This window comes from Diceros bicornis, chromosome 24 (assembly GCF_020826845.1).
Source record: "Diceros bicornis minor isolate mBicDic1 chromosome 24, mDicBic1.mat.cur, whole genome shotgun sequence".
Classification (NCBI taxonomy): domain Eukaryota; kingdom Metazoa; phylum Chordata; class Mammalia; order Perissodactyla; family Rhinocerotidae; genus Diceros; species Diceros bicornis.
In genome coordinates this window covers 14,497,031-14,517,816 of record NC_080763.1, presented here as the reverse complement: position 1 = coordinate 14,517,816, position 20,786 = coordinate 14,497,031, and the positions used below count along the sequence as shown (strand labels likewise).

At 37.4% G+C, this 20,786-nt stretch overlaps 1 protein-coding gene across 9 annotated transcripts in view; it reads right to left on the bottom strand.

The window, feature by feature from the left end:
* FUT8 (fucosyltransferase 8) overlaps positions 1-20,786 on the bottom strand; it is a 298,401-nt gene that overhangs the window by 100,226 nt on the left and 177,389 nt on the right. For all 9 annotated transcript variants that reach the window (XM_058567138.1, XM_058567146.1, XM_058567145.1 and 6 more), the window contains 2 exons: positions 6,834-6,949; positions 6,557-6,719 (listed from right to left, as the gene is read on the bottom strand). In XM_058567138.1, coding sequence (XP_058423121.1) covers positions 6,557-6,719; positions 6,834-6,949 — 279 coding nt within the window. The remainder of the gene's footprint in view (positions 1-6,556; positions 6,720-6,833; positions 6,950-20,786) is intronic.

Genomic DNA, 20,786 nt, shown 5'->3' with positions numbered 1-20,786 from the left:
CAAATATCTTCTCCCAATTGGTAGATAAACAAACATACAAACACATAGATATAGAGAAAAGATTGGTGGTTACCAAAGGGGAAGGGAGGTGAGTGGAGGGCAAAGTGGGTAAAGGCGTACATTTGTATGGTGACGGATGGCAACCAGACTTTTGGTGGGGAACAGATATAGTCTATACAGAAGTCAAAATACAATGATGCACACCTGAAGTTTATACAATGTTATAAACCAATGTTACCTCAATAAATAAAAAATCAGAAAGAAGCAGCTCCACTAACTATTTCATAAACTGGTATCGGGCAACATAAAGATGACAAAAAGAACCAAAACAAGAGTGATTAAGTTAAATATGTCTCCGGGAGACCTCAAAGGATGATAATACAAAACTTTCCATGATATCCTCAGAGGTGGAGGGACAACTGTATATGGCCATAAATCCAAGCACTGAACCTACACTACTACGTAAATAATAAAGCCACAATGACAAAAATAATCACTCTAAACTGCTGATTTCCCTCTAGCTAATTAAGAGAGACAGGCCAGGGTCAATTCATGATCCATGATATCAAAAGCAGCAGGCAAATTTGACTGTATTACTATGAAGCATGGTCATATCAATCACTAGAATGAAATCATCAATTGAAAATCTAGTGATACTAATGCTTGAGATCAATACAGCAGGTAATAATAATATGCTATTCTATGTTTATTTATTATACCCCTCTAAATTCTTAAAAACTCTCTAAAAGCTAAAGAATAACACTAATTAATGCTAGTTGATCATCCAAGTGTGGTAACAGGCAGGGATCAGGCTCTACTAGTTACCAGCACCCAAGTAATGGGCTAATCAGGTAAACAGTGTTTTGATAAAAATCTCAGGTGAGTTGAATCTGATTCAAACATACGATATTTGCCTCCCAGACTAGATGTAACAATAACTGCATTGTTAATGTAGTTAATGAACAATGGGAGCCACATTCCAGAAGAGAAACACTGTCCCCTCACTACAAGGAACAGCAACAAGTGGGGAGCAAAGGAAAAGAGTCTTCCCCCACAGCTTTCCGATAAGGCTCACTAACCTACAGAGAAATATGATTTTTTCCAGGAAGTAAAGATAATCTCTGTCAGTGGTAAACTCATAAAGAGAACCAGGGATTCTGTAGAGCCTTAGTTCTCAAAGACCAGCAACTTCAGTATCACTTAGGAACTTTCTAGAAATGCCAATTCTCAGGCCCCACTCCAGACCTACTGAATCAGAAACTCTGGGGATCAGATTTAGCAATCCGTGTCTTAAGAAGCCCTCCAGGTGATCTTGGAGTCTGAAAACCACTGAAGTAATAACAATGACACCAACCCTGATGGTCTAGTGATTAAGATTCGGCACTCTCACCACTGCAGCCTGGGTTCATTTTCTGGTCATACTGTGGTGGCTGCGTGTTGCTGTGACGCTGAAAGCTATGCCACCAATATTTCAAATATCAGCAGGGTCACCCATGGTGGATGGTGGACAGGTTTCAGTGGAGCTTCCAGACTAAGACAGACTAGGAAGAAGGACCTGGCCACCCACTTCCGAAAAAACTGGCTATGAAAACCATGTGAATAGCAGCGGAGCATTGTCTGACACAGCCCCGGAAGATGAGAGGATGGTGCAAAAAGACCGGGCAGGGTTTTGCTCTGTTGTACACAAGGTCGCTAGGAACTGGAATTGACTCAAGAGCACTAACAAAATAACAATGACACACAAAAATTCTTAACAATTAAAATAGCACTTTTGGCTTCCCCACTGACTTTCTAATTTACCTATGCGTTGGGAAGAGACTGTTGTGAGACATGCCTCTATTTAGCAGATGATAAGTATTGCATTTCAAATTGCTTCATATATCTATGACCATGAGACTTTATGAGTTAAGATGTTTGGAAATTAAGTTTTTCTATTTAGTATGACAATTAAGGACATTAGTAATACTTGTGATTTATTCAACATTTAGTTTTTTTATATTAGGGTTCCAGGAAATTTGTTTAGAAAATAAGGAGTTCAGCTCTTAAAATTGACTTAGTTAAAAATATACCTTTCATAATAACAATACAATAAACTATTCATATTATTCACACAAATAAAGCGAAATCTAACATACAATGATAAACATATAAAAAATATTTCTGATTTAGGTACTTTCAGTATGGTGTATTACCTTTTGAAGAATTAAAATGGAACGTGCAATTTTACTTCTCACATAAAGGCATAAGGCCTAAGAGGCAATGAAAGCTGAGTATGAAAAATGTATAAAAACAAGTTAGGATCCATTTTTTTTTTCAATATTAAACTGAAGTTCCAGTTTTATTTATAAAGCAAGTAGATGGCTTGACCCCAAGAGCTCACAGTCATCAAAAGAAAACAATGTTCCATATTCATTTTACTGTTACTTCTCTCCATTCAAGGAACAGCAGCACCATGGAATAAGACATGAAATCTAAAATCATTCTCAGGCTCTTACAACTTTAATGAGTTCATGATGAGGCAAAGTTTTTTTTTTTTTAATTTTAACAAATTTATAGATGCATTAAAAAACTACTGAGCACACAGCCCATGAAATGTAAACAAATAATTAGTTATATTTAGTAAGCAACATTATTGTTTATTATGCACATTCAATTCAAAGAAAGTCCATTCTCCACTTCTTAGCATCAGAATTACACTCCAAATCAGAAATACTATGATATTTTTAGGGATTCATATATTACTGTGTCTTAAGACTACTTATAGATCCAGGTATCACTTAAATTCTCCAAAGTGAATCAAACATGAAGCCACTGAGTACAGAAATCCTTCAATGTCAGGTTTCTTCTAGTCCCATGCTTCCCACCAGCATGACCCCTAATAATGCTTCAGATCCTCCCCTCCACTTCCTCCTCTATACATACCTTGACTTCTAACAGATACCCTCTCTTTCGCAGAACTCACAGTTAAAAAAATTAACTAGAGCTTCCAGTTTTATTCAGGGGTAAATGACTTATCTCCTGTAACTTTCTCTTTACAACTTCTGGGATTCCCAACTACTGGAGAATATTTTTACCTCAGATATATAATTTTCTTTATCTTTCAATGGAATAAGATTTTGTTTTTACAAAAAGGCACAAAGTAGACTGTGGAATAATCAGTCAAAGAATGCACATAGCTGCCTCCCCACCCAATAAAAAAGATAACTTACTGAATGCTAACTAAATAGGGAGTGCTTAGCACTGTGGGGTAGAGAAGATGTTGAAATTAAGGGTTCCAGTCCTCGGATTACAATCTGTCAGTGAGAAAAGCCAAATTACTATACAAGAAACAATGATCTCCATTTATGAAAACTATCCTCCTAGCAAAATACAAGTCCTCAATTACTTTTCACTTCCCCATCTCCCCACATCGAATCAGTCACCAAGTCCTGCAGCTTCTATTTTTCATACATTCATACATACATTTATTACTGCAACTACACAGGTCCAGAAGCTCATTATCACTTACTTGGACTTCTGCAAAATCCCTCTGATTTCCTGACACCACGCTTTCCTTCACATGGTTGTAAGAATGAGCTTTCTAAAATATACCAGTAAGACTTATATCCCAAATAAATGAAGAATGCTTATTGCTAATAATAAGACAAACAATTCCCCCCAAAATTAAGCGTGTGATTTGAACAACACTTTACCAAGGACGATAAGATGCTCAACATCATTAGCAAGGAAATGCAAATTAAAACCACAATGACACATTGCTACATTCCTATTAGAACGGTGAGGGAAAAATGTAAAAACTGACAAAACCACGTGTGGCTAAGAATACAGACAACTGGAACTCTTATATATTGCTGGTCAGAATGCAAAATAGTAACATCACTTTGGAAAACAGTTTGGCAGTGTCTTATAAAATTAAACACACAGTCAACACATGGCCCATTGATGCCATTCCTAGATATTAATCCAAAAGAAATGAAAACGTGTTTCCACGAAAATGTGTATGTTAATGTCTATAGTGGCTTTATTTGTAACAGCCAAAAAAATGGAAAACAACCCAAATGTCCTTCAACTGGTGAATGGAGAAACTAACTGTGGTACATCCATACAATGGAATAATACTTAGCGATACACAGGAGCGAACTGCCAATATACAAAACAACGCGGGTGAATCTCAAAATGTACTATGCCAAGCGAAAGAAACTACACTCAAAAAGCTATACAGCGTATGGTTGCATTTACATAAAATTCTGGAAAAGGCAAAATTATAGGGATAAGAAACAGATCTGGTGACTGCCAAGGACTAATGGTGCGGGAGGTGCTGACTACAAAAGGGTATGAGGAAACTTCTTGGGACAGTAGCAATGTCCTGTATCTTGACTGTGGTGGTGGTTACAAAACTGTGAGCATTTGTCAAAACTCACAGAACTATAGACTAAAATATGTACATTTTATTGTATACAAATTATGCCACAATAAAGTTGATTTAGAAAGGAAAAAAAAAAGATCAATGTTTCCATCAGAACAAAGTTCTCTGAAAGAAAGAAACTCTTTCTGAAGAAACAAAAGCCCATAAGTGTTTTCCCTATAATTGATGTCTTTCTGAACCAAAAAATGATAAGAGTAATTCATAGGGAAATATGAATAAGGAAACTGATTGACTCAATCTCTGATTTCTCAGAGAATGTAGGCTTTCAGTCTAGAGACAATCTATACACTATGATTTGGGCAAGTGTAAAAATGAAATGAAGATTTTTGTGTAATGTAAAAATCACCAGAGGCAAACATAAAAGTCTGTTTTGATTTTAATTCTTATACTTAAGGATCCTGAAAGTTATCAGTAAGAAGGCAACTCTATATACATACTAATCCTCTTTATTTGTACATTCATCACTTTAAAGGCTATTTCTCTAATGTTTGGTTGTGCTTTGTTCATTATTTGTATCACTGCATTCTAATCTGGCTGCCTGGAGTTAAATCACTACCCTGTGAAGTTGTATCCCAAATTCATTATAATTTCTGCTTAAGACAGCAAAAGAAATTGACTTGGGTACCCTTCCATTTTTGTTTTCAGTGAAATATTATTATTTAACATATATTAAAAGGTAGTGTCAGGAATCATATCTAAAATGGAATTCAACTTACAAAAAATTTAACATTAATTTACATCAACTTTTCAGGGCCCAACTTTTTTCATTTGTACATATTTTTCCATTTCTACATATAGTCACAAAATAATTCTTTAAATAATTATTTTAATTTAGAAAAGACCTGAAAGTTAAATTCTCATGTAATTTAATTAAATCACTCAAACTTTAAAATTAAACGCTCCGCTAGAAGTCAATAGCCAAAATTCTCCTTTAAATACCACACTCAGATAGTCTACCCAACTCAAATCCTCTTCAGATCTGCATTTTCCTATAAAATTGCAATAAGCAAAGCACACAGCTCTAATTAACAGAATCTTGGTGCCTAGAATCAGCTTTAGGGTAGAGAAGCATTAAGGAAAGAATTAGTCAGTGTTTGGTCTTATGGACTCATATGGCTTGACCGAAAGCTATGCTAAAAATTTCCAAGGGACTGCTGTGGTCTAATAATTCAGTGCCCCTTGAAATTTATGCCATCTTATTTCTGTAGATTCATTAATGCTAAAATGATTCCAATAAACTGATAGGTTTTATTTGTAACTACAATTAAAACAGCAGAGCAATTTTTCAAAGTCACTACAATATTGCTGATGATGTTATTATATACGAATCGCTTGGTTGTGGGGTAATTCTTTTCCTCTTCACAGTGGTAGGTTGTGTTAATACAACCATTTTCTTTTATTGTTCACTAATGAGACAGTAATTGCCATCAGAATCCTACTGGGAATATAGACTTATAAAAATAACAGGCCTAAGGACAGGTTTCACTGCATTTATAATGATTCTCAGATACATTTTGTTCTGCAGGAACACACCAGCACCAAAATGTTTTCTTTACTATGAAAGATAAACTGCATATTTTCAGAAATGCAAACAGGAGAAACAAATTTAACTACGCAAATTTCAGGTTCTTCTTTCTAGCAACTAAATGGAAGGGCAATTAACAGGATGCTCCCCTTCTTCAAAACCTGCTAACTTTTAATTAGAAACCCTAAAAAGGTGCTATTTCAAAGTTTTTAGTGTTTGACTTAGAAACATAACCACCAGCTTCAGTATGAGTTCCAATGTACTGTAATGTAACTGTACACTTCACTTCAAATATTGATTGTATACGAAGGAAATTTACAGGAAGATATTTTAACGTATTGTTGGCTGACACCACTACCTTCCGAGTTCACTTAGGGTATAAAGGTTTCTAGAAATACATTTTAAATAATATTTTCTAGTGATGTATTTGAGTTGATGAACCACATTTGGCAATCATTGTCCTTTGAGACCTCAGGTGCTCTCCTGCTCCTAAGCATGGTAGATATTTACCATTCAAGCAGGGAAATTAACATAAATTTCAGTTTCCCATTTTTAGATTATAATCTCTACCAAAGCCCAAATGAAATGTAAAGGAAGAACAGTACCTTTCATGATGTCCCAAATCTGACAGAAATTCATCTACATGTCTTTGGAGTTCATTTCCTTCTAAATTCTTTAATTTCTTCAATTCACTTTGTAGGAAAAACCAGAGCTCTTTAGCTCCATTTTCAATCCTCCTCCTTAGGATTTCATGATCCTTCCCCAGACCTGCAGTCAGAGAACAGAGAATATCAGCATTTCCAACTTTGATGAAAGGAAATTTTCAACTATTTGTGCTAATATCAATATACTGAAGAGAAAAAACACTATATAATCACTTACCATCTCTAGTTTGTTTCTTATAATTTTCAATCTGCTCTTTGGCCTTCACAAGCTGCTCTTCTAAAGCACGAACCCTTCCTGAAGCCGGCCCCTGATCAATGGGGCCTTCTGGTATCCTGTAGTTCAGAGAAAAAAAATGTAAACATTTAGCTTATAAATTATGCAACAAAATATATGCTTACTTTGCTATAACATATTTATTGGTAACTCAAGAAGTCACGGAACCATATAATATATTAGAATTAACAAATGAAATTTTCTCTCCAAAGGTATAGGATAAACACTGGAATGATACTGAACAAAAGCAGAAAAAATAATCTAGCTCAGAAATAGGAATTAAGGAACCTTTAGAACTGTCTCCTAAAAGCTCTCATCATATTTAGAATAACACCATCAGTGGAAAAGTGGTCAGTTCTTCACTAATGTTGAGAATAACAAAGGTGAAGGAGAGGGTGACAAAAAGGCTTAAAGGGAACAAGAAAGCACATATCTGAACATTGTCTATGTTCAAATACCAAATACAAACTGTTTCTAAATTAATCATAATATCAGGCTATGTAAATCTGTGCTCCAATTCCCGAACTCATAACCTCAGATTACTTAGCATTGGTTTTATTGGGGAGGGAAAGATAAAAGTAGAAGATGAAGTATATCAGAAAAAAACTGAAGATTAATGCCCTGTTTGTTTCCATCAGAAATGTAAAGTTTCAGTCAATAATATAAAATGTTGTAAGATAGCAGAGGAACTCTGGGATCTCTTGCTTATATTATCAAGCTATCTGTACAACTTCTTTCCAAACTGTTCTTGTTTCTAACATGTTTTGTTTTTAAGTGATTTTTGGCAGTATTCTGAACTCCATTCTGGCCATAAAAGATATCTACATCATAATCCTGGAACCTGTAAATGCTATGTTATATGGCAAAAGAAACTTTAAATGTGTAATTAAGTTAAGGATCTTGAGATGGGGAGATAGTCTTGGATTATCCAGGTGGGCCATAATTGTAATCACAGCTGTGCAAAGAGGAGGTGGTGATGTGGCTATTAGCTTTGAAGATGGAGGAAGGGGTCATGAGCAACAAATGCAAGGAATGCATCTTTAGAAGCTGGAAAAGGCAAGGAAACAAATTCTCCCCTAGAGCTTCCCTAGAGAATGTGGCTCTACTGACACCTTGGCTTTGGCCTAGTGAAATTCATTTCAGACTTCTGCCCTCCCAAACAGTAAGAGAATAAATTTCAATTGTTTCAAGCCACCAAGTTTGTGATATCTGCTACAGCAGCAACAGGAAACTAATATATATACGGTCATGAGCCAAATAAGGACATTTCAGTCAATGACGGACCACATATACAACAGTAGTCCCATAAGATGAGTACCATATAGCCTAGGTGTGTAGTAGGCTATACCATCTGGGTTTGTGTAAGTACACTCCATGATGTTCGCACAACAAAATCGCACAACATTTCTCAGGACATATCCCTGTTGTATACATATGCAGGTGCACATATACCTTTGCAAAATTATTATGAAGATTAAATAATGGCTGATTTTTCTTCCAAAATCCATTTAAATGAGAAAATATCTATAAAAGTTATAAAAGTACTTAGCACAGTGTCTGGCAATAAACTTTATCAGGACTATTGTATCTGGGCTCAGTCATTTTAGAGACGAGCTGTAATCTCTAAATGTCTGGGATATCTATTCTTACCATCAAAATCATTTTAAGGGAACTTAACTTTTAAATTATACGAGGCAGAACTTAAATTCAGATGTTAACTTAGTCCTTTGATGCAAAGACTCTATCTAACATCGATTTTTTTATACTTCTAATATTTTTATACTTCTAATATTTTTTATATAACAGATGAAGCTAAATTAACTATTAATTACCTATACCATTTCAGAACACACATTTAGTAAAGAAGCTCTTGTTACAGCCACATCCGAGTAAATAAGGTATTCTATAATTTCACATGAAATTGTATGCATTAACATTGAATAAGAGAATGAAAAATAATCATTCTCCAATCATGAGCAGATGACTGAAGGCTACAGATTTTGAATTAAAAAGCCTTCATTTCTATACATACAAAGTAAATAATGATAAAATGAATAGAGTTGTTAGGTGCATAATTACCCAACTTATGAGCACAAATGAATATACATTCATAAACGAGACGTTTCCTGGTACATAGTTTTTAAAACTTGGCTCTTAATCTCTTTCTGAATTAGATGGTTGGTTTCTAGGAAATAACTTGAAAACAGAATAAAACTACCACCTCTTGGAATTTATTTTGACAGCAATATGCCATAGGACAAGGATGTCCTTTTCCAGAACACACTTTAGTGATACAAAATTTCAGACAATAGAAAGATATGTCTAGGTTCTCCTTTTTATCTCATTTCTTCATACATTGATGGAATAACATTATGGGAAAACAGGCATGAAAAAAATAGCATATCTTTTCAGCAGATTTCCATTAAGTACTAAATCCAACCTAATTCTAATAAAACATAAATGAATTAGTGACTTGTATTACATTATTATATACAGTAATCCAACTGTGGATAAACTGTAAATAAAGACAAGTAATAGAGAAGCCCAATGTAAAAAAAGTACACAATAAGTACTATTCTTTCTAAACCCCTCTCCAGAAAAGAGTCAATCTGCAAGAACAGTCTCTTTGTCTGAATATTTACGGAATTGAATGTTTTTTTTAAATCACACTCTACGCAAAAGATATATAGGATGTCTACTGGCCAAGATGAAGTAACAGAGATCAGATTTACCATTATGCCTGAAACAACCAAAAATCCAGACAAAATGTATGAAACAATGGTTTGATAAAACTGGAATCAGGAGATTGACATCAGAAAGATGGCAAAATAGGGGTTTCCAACCTCGGTACCCCTCAGGGAAAGGGCTACTAGCAACTATCCATAGACAAGATACCTTTGTGAAGATCCCAGAACACGGGGGTGAGGCTGAAGCACCCTTTGGACCATAAAACCAGGCAAGAGAAGGGTAAGAGGAGCAGTTTCACTTTGACTGCACTGCTCCTTCCCAGGTCAGCCAGGGCTGCACCGAGGGGGACTCCCTGGGCCTACAGTTTTTCTAGTGGGAAAAGGAGAGTGCAAGGTGGACATCAAGCTTCCCCAGCATTCTGGATGCTTCCTGGGAAGCCCACTTAAGTACCGCCTCATGAAGATTACTGGGGAAATCAGCCAGAAATAGAAAAGCAGGGAGGGGCTCACAGCAACCAGTGCTCGGATCTTGGCAGACTACCTTCCTGTCAGTGGTAGGGCCTGAGCAGAGATCCTAACCAGCAACTCTGATCATTTGCAAAGCTGAGCCAGTGGCCCCAACTTGGCAGTGGTTGGCAGTTCTGCCTGGTTTGGGTCCCCAGCCTGAGGGTCCTCTTGGTGGAGGACCCCATTCTAGAGCCCCGCCTAGACAGCCCCACTTGAGTAGGAAACCTGGCCTGAGATACTGGGCAGCCATGCAGCATATTCTATGGTCCACTCAAGCAGTGAAGCAAATCACTGGCCACACCCAACTCCTGAGCATAGCCTCCAGCACCACCTAACAGAGAAGCCCGGCCAAAGATGCCAGGCAGCTGTGCACAGCCATGCAGCATATCCTATGTCTGCCTTGGCGGGAAAGCAAGTCAGTAGCCCAACCTAACTGCTAAGCATAGCCTCCAGCCCCACTTGACCAGGAAGTCTGGCCAGGGACCCCAGGCAGCCACAGAAACCATTCTACAACTCTGTTCGGTCAGGGAGCTGAGTACCACCCTACCATTGGGCATAGCCTCTAGCCCTGTCTCACCAGATTGCCCAGCCAGAGACCCTGGCCAGCTCTGGCATCCATCTTACAGCCCCACTCAGGCAGAGAGCCAAGCCAGCAGCCTTGCCCAACTGTGGAACAGGGCCACTGGCTCTACCTGACCAAGGAGCCCAAACAGTGACCATGAGCAGACTCAAAGCCTGGCCTATGGTACTGCCCAGCAACAGAGGCCAGCCTACAGCCCCATCTAGCAGCACGGCACAGCCTAGAGCCCCATCCAACTGCTGAGCACAGCCTGTAGACTCACCCAGGTAAAGCGCCCAGCCAGCCACTCCACCTAAGCACAAAGCATAGCCTGTGTCTCGACCAGTCCAGTGAGCCCAGAAAGCAACCCCACCCAACCATGGAGCACAGCCTCAGCCCCACTTAACTGTAGGGTACAGCTGGCAGCCCTGCCTGACCAGGAAGCCTGGCAAGAGACATTGTCCAACAGTGGAGCACAGCCAGTAGCCTGCTCAATTGCAGGGCCCAGTCTGTAGCCCTGCCCAACTTTGGGGCATGCCTGCAGTTGCAACTGATCAAGGAGCACAGCCTGAGGTCCCATCTGATCACAAAGCCCTGAGTATGGCCTCAACTGAATGTAGAGTCCAGCTAGCAACACCATCAAGCCAAGGGGCACAGGTTGGGGCCCCACTCTACCAGAGGCGATTGTGGAACCCAGCACGTAGGACTGCCCAATCAGAGTTCAACCAGCAGCACCACCCTGCCAGGGAACACAGCCTGCACCCCTGCCTGACCAGAGGTGATTCAGTCCAGTAAGTAGCCCTGCCTCAACACAGATCCCAGCCAGCAGTTCTGCTTGAATGACAAGCCCAACCATCAGGCCCACCAGACTGTGGAATGACAGCTCCCTCCTAACCCACCTCAGAGCACAGGCAGTGGCCTCATCCAACCAGAGACCCTGATATCAAGCACTGCTTACCCAACACTACTACCAGCTGCCTGTCCAGAACTCCAAGCTGAGCTGACTAATGAAGGTCTTTCCCTGCCAAAGCAAACCTGTAAAGGCTGGAAAAGAGACCGCTTCCTCAAATGAGTTGATACCAATATAACGATACAAAGATCCTGAAGAATCAGGTAAACAAGACATCACCAAAGGAAACTAATAAAGCTCCAATAACAATTCCTAAAGAAATGGAGATCTACTGATTGTCTAACAAAGAATTCAGAACAATCCTCTTAAAGAAATTCAGTGAACTACAAGAAAACACAAATAGACAACCAAGGGAAATTAGAAAAACAATGCATGAACAAAGAAATAAAAATCATTAACAAAAAACACACCAGGAATCCTAGAGCTGAAAAATACAATGATTGAACTGAAGAACTCAACAGAAAGGTCAATAGACTTGACCAAGCAGAAGAAAGAATTAGTGAAATCGAAGACAGGTCATTTGAAATTAACCAGTTAGAGGAGCAAAAAGAAAAAAGAATGAAGAAAGACTACATGAATTATGGGGTTTCATAAGAGAAACAATATGATTATCGAAGTCCCAGAAGGAAAAAAGAAGAAAGGAACAGAATGCTCATTTAAAGAAATAACTTCCCAAATCTGGTAAGAGATTTGGACATTCAAATTCATAAAACTTGTAAGTATCCAAAAAGTTTCAACCAAAAAGATCTTCTCCAACACTGTAAATAAAACTGTCTAAAATCAAAGACAGAATTCTTAAAATAGCAAGAGAAAAAAAATCGCTCACATAACAAGGGAACCCCCATAAGGCTATCAGCAGCTTTCTCAGCAGAAACCTTGCAGGAAATGAGGCAGTTGGATAATATATTCAAAGTGCTAAAAGAAAAACACTGCCAACAAAGAATACTTTATCTGGCAAAGTTGTCCTTCAAAAATGAAGGAGAGAGAAAGACTTTCCCAGAGAAACAAAAGCTGAGGGATTTCATCACCACTAGACCAGCCTTGGAAGAAATGCTGAAAGCAGTTTTTCAAGCTAAAATGAAAGGATGCTAATTAGTAACATGAAAATATAAAACACAATGGTAAAGAAAAGTATATAGACAAATACAGAATATTCTAATATTGTAATATGGTGGTGTTTTAATCATTTCATTTTGGTATACAGGTTAAAAGACATAAGTATAAAAAATAACTGTAACTATAATTATTTGTTAATCTCTACAACAATGTAAAAAGATGTAAATTGTGACATCAAAAACATAAAATGAGGGGAGAGAGTAAAAGTGTAGAGTTTTTTTATATGATCAAAGTTAAGCTGTGATCAGCTTAAAATAGACTGTTATTATATCTTTAAGATGTTTTATGTAACCCTCATGGTAACCACAAAACAAAAACTAAAAGTAGGTAAACAAAAGTAAAGAGAAGAGACTCAAAAAATATCCCCAATGAAAATCATCAATCATAAAGGAAGGCAGCAAGAGAGGAAGAAAAAAAAGAAAAGAAACTACAAAACAGCCAGAAAACAATTAATATGATGGCATTACTCTTTACCTATCAATAATTACTTTAAATGTAAACAGATTAAGTCCTCTAATAAAAAGGCATAGAGTGGCTGAATGGATAAAAAAATAAGATCCAACTATATGCTGCTTGCAAGAGACTTATTTCAGCTTTAAGGACACACATAGGCTCACAGAGAAGAAATGGAAAAAGACAGTGCATGAAAATGGTAACCAAAAGAGAGCAGGGGTAGCTATACTTATATCAGACAAAATAGACTTTAAGTAACAAAAACTGTAACAAAAGACAAAGAACTCATTATAGAATAATAAAGGGGTCAATCTTTCAAGAGCATATAACAATTGTAAATATATATGCACCCAACACCAAAGCACCTAAATATATTAAGCAAATACTACCAGATCTGAAGGGAGAAATAGACAACCAATATAAAAATAGTAGGCGACTTCACTACTACTGTGGGACCCCATTACTTTCAACAATGGGTTGATCATCCAAACAGAAAATCAATAGGGAAAAATTGGACTTGAACCATACTTTAGACTAAATGGACCTCATAGTCATATATAGAACACTCCATCCAACAGCAGAAAAATACACATTCTTCTGAAGCACATATGGAAAATTCTCCAGGAGAGAACATACGTTAGGTCACAAAAAATGTCTTAGCAAATTTAGAAGACTGAAATCACATCAAGTATCTTTTTTGACCAAATGGTATGAAACTAGAAATCAATAACAGGAAAAAAAACCCTGAAAATTTCACAAATATGTGGAAATTAAACAACACGCTCCTGAACAAAAAATAAACAAAGAAAAAAGAGAAATCAAAAAATATCTTGAAACAAATGAAAATGGAAAAACAACATACCAAAACATATGGGATGCAGGAATGCAGATCTAAGAGGGAAGTTGATAACAAAGAAAAAAGAGACATCTCCAATAACCTAAACTTACATCTAAAGGAAATAGAAAAGAACAAAGCAACCCATGTTGGCAGAAGGAAGGAAATAACAAAGATCAGAGCAGATATAAATGAAATAGAGAAGAAGATAACAATAGAAAAGCTAAATGAAACTAAGAGTTGGTTTTCAAAAAGATAACATTAACAAACCTTTAGCTCAATTTAGCAAGAAAAAAGAGGACTCAAAAAAATAAAATTATACATTAGAGACATTACAACTGATACCACAGAAATTAAAAGGATCATAAGAGACTACTATGAACAATTATATGCCAACAAATTAGACCTAGGAGAAATGGAAAAATTCCTAAAAACATACAATCTACAAAGACTGAATCACAAAGAAATAGAAAATTTGAATAGACTAATAATGAGTAAGAAGATTGAGTCAGTAATCAAAAAACCTCCCACCAAAGAAAAGTCCAGGACCAGGTAGCTTCATAGGTGAATTCTACAAAACATATAAAGAACAATTAATGCCAATCCTTCTCAAACTCTACGTAAAAACATGTAGTGTTCAAGTGAACACTCCCAAACGCATTTTACAAGGCCAGTATTACCTTGCTACCAAAGCCAGATAAGTACACTACAATAAAAGAGAAAGACAAGCCAATATCCCTAATGAATATAAATGAAAAAATTCTCAACAAAATAGGAGCAAACCAAATTAAACAGCACATATACAACACAATATTATTCAGCCATAACAAAGAAGGAAATCCCGCCATTTGCAACAATACAGATGAACTTTGAGGGCATTATTCTAAGTGAAATAAGTCAGACAAAGAAAGACAAATACTGTAAATCTCACTTATATGTGGAATCTAAAAAAGCCAAACTTATAGAAACAGAGAGTAGACTGGGAGCTGCCAGGGGCTGAGGGGTGGGGGAAATAGGGGGATGTTGGTCAAAGGGTACAAAATTTCTAGTTATAAAATGAATAAGTTTTGGGGAATCTAATGTACAGCATAGTGACTATAGTTAACAACACTGTATCATATACTGGAAAGTTGCAAAGAGAATAGATCTTAAATGTTCTCACCACGAAAAAAAAAAGGTAATTATGTGAGGAAATGGTTGTGTTAACTACCTTTATTGTGGTAATTATTTTGTAATATATACGTATATCAAATCATCACATTGTATACCTTAAACTTACACAATATTATATGTCAATTACATCTCAACAAAACTGAAAAAAATACTGGAATCAGGCAACAAAGGGCAGTGACTCCCAGAGAAGGAATACGAATGATGAGAGCCCTACTACTGTCCCAGTTTATTGCCCTGAGAGAAGGAGAACTTAGCTGGAGCCTAGTGGATTTGCTGAGTTGAAGAGATGGAGCCAAGAATTTAAAAGGATGAAGCCAGCTAGAGTTTGGATGACAAAGTACCATACAGGAGAGAGCTGAACAGAAAGAGAACTCCAGATACACAGAGGTACCACTTGAGAATCACCACATACATGTAAGGAAACTACTCAAGGCTGAGAAAACAACTCTCTAAAAAGATTAGTGGAGCAGTGCCTGGCATTCATACAGGGTTAGGAACAGTTCCTGATCCTACCACCTAGACTGGAAAACCTCATAATTCATGCAATGCTCAGAAGGATCTGGCCTCAGTAGTGGGGAAATTAGCTGTAGATTATTGGGTCTTGCCTAACAATTCTTAAAAGGAAGACCCCAAAGGATCAAACTATTATCAAGTAACTTAACTGCATCCCAGAACAAAGCTTAAGAATATTTCTAAGAACAAAACTGTGTCTAGAAACCAACAAGGTAAAGTTCATAATGTCTGGAATCCAACAAAAAATTACCACACATGCAAAGAAACAGGAAAATATAATCCATGATAAGAGAAAAAAAATCAATCAAAACCAACTCAGAACTGACAAAGACGTCTGAATTAGCAAATAAGGAGCAGTTGTTATGACCATATTTCATATGTTGAAAAGTTAAATAGAGACAAGGCACATATAAAAAAGATATTAAAGACATAATAAAGCGGCAGGCCCTGTGATGTAGTGGTTAAGCTCGGCACGGTCCACTTTGGCAACCCAGGTTCAGTTCCTGGGCGTGGACCTATACCACTCGTCGGCAGCCATGCTGTGGCAGCAATCCACATACAAAATAGAGGAAGACTGGCACAGATGTTAGCTCAGGGCAAATCTTCCTCAGCAAAAAGAGGAAAACTGGCACCAAATGTTAGCTTAGGGTGAATCTGCCTCAGCGAAAAAAAAAAGAAAAAAAATATAATAAAGACACAAGTTGCACTTTTAGAGATGAAAACCACAATGCCTGAAATGAAAAAGACAACCAATGAGATTTACTGCAGATGATATATAAAAGATTCAACAATCAGAAAACACCCTACCCCTCCCCACAAAAAGGACAACAAGACTTGAATAGACACTTCGCAAAAAAAAAAATAAAAATAGAAAATAAGCACATTAAAAGATGTTAAACATCATTAGTCATTAGGGAAATGCAAGAAAGATAGACTGTGAGGCTGGCCTGGTTCACTGCTTATATCTGACATCATGAAATATGAAACAGAGTTTCCTGCAGATGATCCTAATTTCCCATTTTAAAAAGCCTTTAAAAAGGACTATATGTTAGGTTTTTCTGAGATCTGATGTATATTTCAAAAATTATAAAATTATCCTGAATAAAACATTTGGCAAAAATCTTTATTCAAACAAGTTGCCCTTCTAATACCCAAACATAAGCCCCACTCTTCAGAGAATTCAGTGAATCCATCAAAAAATATGAAACCAGTAAATTCCTGCTTTGCAGTCAGAATATGAAAAAAACAGTGAATTTGTAGCCTAAGTGGAATGATAATACAGCTCTCAGAGAAATTAAATTTTTATCATCCAAATATATTTAATAATTCATTTAAAACAGGTTGCCCTTCTTAAACACTTGCAACAATTATGCCATCAATATTGAAACAATCAAGGTCTCAGTTAAGAAAAAGAACATAGGCACAAATAAACAATTTTAGAAATGAATCATCAACAAAGATAAAGCATCTTAAAACATCACAAAATACTATAAACATTTTCAGATACAATTTAAAAACATGGAAAAATAATTTCTGGAAGAAATTAAACTATCAAAATAGATTCAAAAAGAAACACAAATTGAATCCATAGTCAAAAATCTATTGAATTAGTGACATCAGCATCATGGCGGAGTGAGCTTTCCCATAAACTCTTTCCCCGAGAAGATATAACAAAAGGAACAGTCACAGACCAACAACGGACTCCTAGACAGTGAAAAGGAAGATCGGAAAGATCCACACTGCCGCACATCTGAGAGTGGAACATGCTGGGACCCCCAGAGGAAGTGGGGAGAGGTAAGGAGAACTCCTCTACCTCCCCATCAGATCAGCAATCCTGGTCCTCGTGGCTCCCAGAGAAGGGGGAGGGGTGGCCCTCTGGGGGGAAACCATAGCTCTTTGGGCTCTCTCAGCCAGTGGGAAACTCCCACACAGAGGACTAAGAACTGCTACAGGGGTACCATCAACATCTGAGCACCCCAGGAGAGTGGATAACGAGGAGCCCCCCATGCCAGGGACCCAACGGGCAAAAGAGAGAGCCCCCCACCACCCCGCATGCTGGACACTGCAGCTCAGCCAACCAGACCAGACCAAGCAGCCGGCCGATCACAGCGAGCAGCCAGGGCAGAGCGCAGGGGGCTCAGATTACACAGCCCTTAACCCCCACACAGTGACGGCGCGTGGAAATTGCAACCAGATATTTCTAGGATGAGGAAAAACAAAGCCAATACAGGAACCACAATGCAAAGGTAGGTGAAATCACCAGACCAGAAGGAAAATGACAAGGACCCAGAAACTAACCCTGAAGACAGAAATCCATAACCTAAACAACAGAGATTTCAAAATAGCTATCATAAAAAAACTCAACGAGGGGCCGGCCCAGTGGCACAAGTGGTTAAGTGCGCATGCTCCCCTGCGGCGGCCCGGGGTTCACCGGTTCGGATCCCGGGCACACACCGACGCACTGCTTGTCAAGCCATACTGTGGCGGCATCACATATAAAGTGGAGGAGGATGGGCATGGATGTTAGCCCAGGGCCAGTCTTCCTCAGCAAAAAGAGGAGGATTGGCAGATGTTAGCTCAGGGCCGATCTTCCTCTCACACACAAAAAAACTCAACGAAATACAAGATAACACAGACAAACAATTCAATGAGATTAGGAGTTTGTTCACAAAAGAGATTGAAATCATAAAGAAAAACCAATCAGTACTGATGGAGATGAAGAACACAATGGAGGAGATAATGGAGAATCTGGAATCTTTAAAGAACAGAGCTGACAATATGGAGGAAAGAATTAGCATTATAGAGGATAGGAATACAGATATGCTCCAGGTGGAAGAGGAGAGAGAACTAAGACTAAAAAGAAATGAAGAAAGTCTCCGAGAATTATCTGACTCTATTAGGAAAGGTAACATAAGAATTATAGGTATTCCTGAGGAAGAAGAGAGAGAAAGAGGCACAGAGAGCCTATTCAAGGAAATAATAGCTGAGAACTTCCCAAATCGGGAAGGAGCAGGAAATACCAGTAAGTGAAGCCAACAGGTCGCCTAAATACGTCAACAGGCAAAAAGGTCCACTCCACGACATATAGCGGTAAGGCTGGCTAAAGTCAATGACAAAGAAACAATATTAAGGGCAGCTAGACAAAAACTAAAAATAACGTACAAAGGAACTTCCATCAGGCTCTCAGCGGATTTCTCAACAGAAACTTTACAGGCTAGGAGAGACTGGAATGATATATTCAAAATACTGAAAGACAAAAACGTTCAGGCAAGAATACTCTATCCAGCAAAAATATAATTCAAATATGATGGAAAAATAGTAACTTTCCCAGATAAACAAAAGCTAAGGGAGTTCATGGCCACGAGACCCCCACTACAAGAAATACTCAAGAAGGCCTTCGGGCCTGAAAAAAAGAAGAGAAAGGGAATACAAAGCTTGGAGTGAGGAGAAAAATAGGTAGACAAAATCAGAAAAATAGCAGATCTTTACCAGAATAGGTTAGCAACCACTTAAATACCAAAATCAAAGATCAAAGGAAGGAACTGACCAAAAATAAATATAACCTTATCACTGTAAACACACACCCACAACACAAGATAGAATAAGGTATAATAAGAACGACTTAGAAGAGGCAGAGGAAAGAGATTGAATTGACTTAGTATAAGGAAATAAGAGGCCATCAGATAATGGACTATCTCATACACAAGATTTTTTATACAAACCTCAAGGTAACCACTAAACAAATAATCAAAACAAAATCACATATGATAAAGAAAGAGAAAACTAGCAGAGTCATAAGACAGAACAACCAAACTGAATTGACAGTCCAAAACAAATGGGACAAGAAACAAAGGAAATGCAAAAGAACCGGAAAGTAAACGACAAAACAGCAACATTAAGCCCTCACATATCAATAATTACGCTAAATGTAAATGGACTGACCTCTCCAATCAGAAGATACAGAGTGGCAGGATGGATTAAAAAGCAAGACCCAACAATATGTTGTCTCCAGGAAACACATCTCTGCTCTAAAGACAAGCACAGGCTCAGAGTGAAAGGATGGAAGACAATACTCCAAGCTAATGGCAAAAAAAGAAAGCAGGTGTGGCCATACTCATATCAGAGAAAGTAGACTTCAAGATAAAAGAGGTTAAGAGAGACAAAGAAGGGAAATATATAATGATAAAAGGGACACTCCACCAAGAAGACATATCAATTATAAATATATATGCACCCAACACAGGAGCACCAAAGTACATAAAGCAACTATTAACAAACCTAAAAGTAGACGTTAACAACAACACAATAATAGTAGGGGATCTTAATACCCCACTTACATCAATGGATAGATCATCCAGACAAAAAGTCAATAAAGAAACAGTGGACTTAAACAAAAAAGTGGACAAGATGGACCTAGTAGACATATACAGAGCACTCCATCCAAAAACAGCTGACTACACATTCTTCTCAAGTGTGCATGGAACATGCTCAAGGATAGACCATATGTTAGGAAACAAAGCAAGCTTCAATAAATTTAAGAAGATTGAAATCATAACAAGCATCTTTTCAGACCATAATGCTACGAAACTGGATATCAACAATGAAAAAAAAAAAACTGGGAAAGTGACAAAAATGTGGAGATTAAACAATATGCTACTGAACAACCAATGGATCATTAATGAAATTAAAGGAGAAATCAAAAAACATCTGGAAACAAACGAAAATGAAAATATGCCATACCAAATCATGTGGGATGCAGCAAAAGTGGTCCTGAGAGGGAAATTCATAGCGATACAAGCCCACCTTAACAAAAAAGAAAAAGCCCAAATCAGCAACCTTAAATTACACCTAACAGAATTAAAGAAAAAGGAGAACAAACAAAGCCCAAAGTCAGCAGAAGGAGAGAAATAATAAAAATCAGAGCAGAAATAAACGAAATTGAGACCAAAAAAACAGTAGAAACGATTAATGAAAGAAAGAGTTGGTTCTTTGAGAAGATAAACAAAATTGACAAACCCTTAGCCAGATTTACTAAGAAAAAAAGAGAAAAGGCTCAAGTAAATAAAATTAGAAATCAAAGAGGAGAAATTACAATGGATACCATGGAAATACAAAGGATTATAAGAGAATACTATGAGAAATT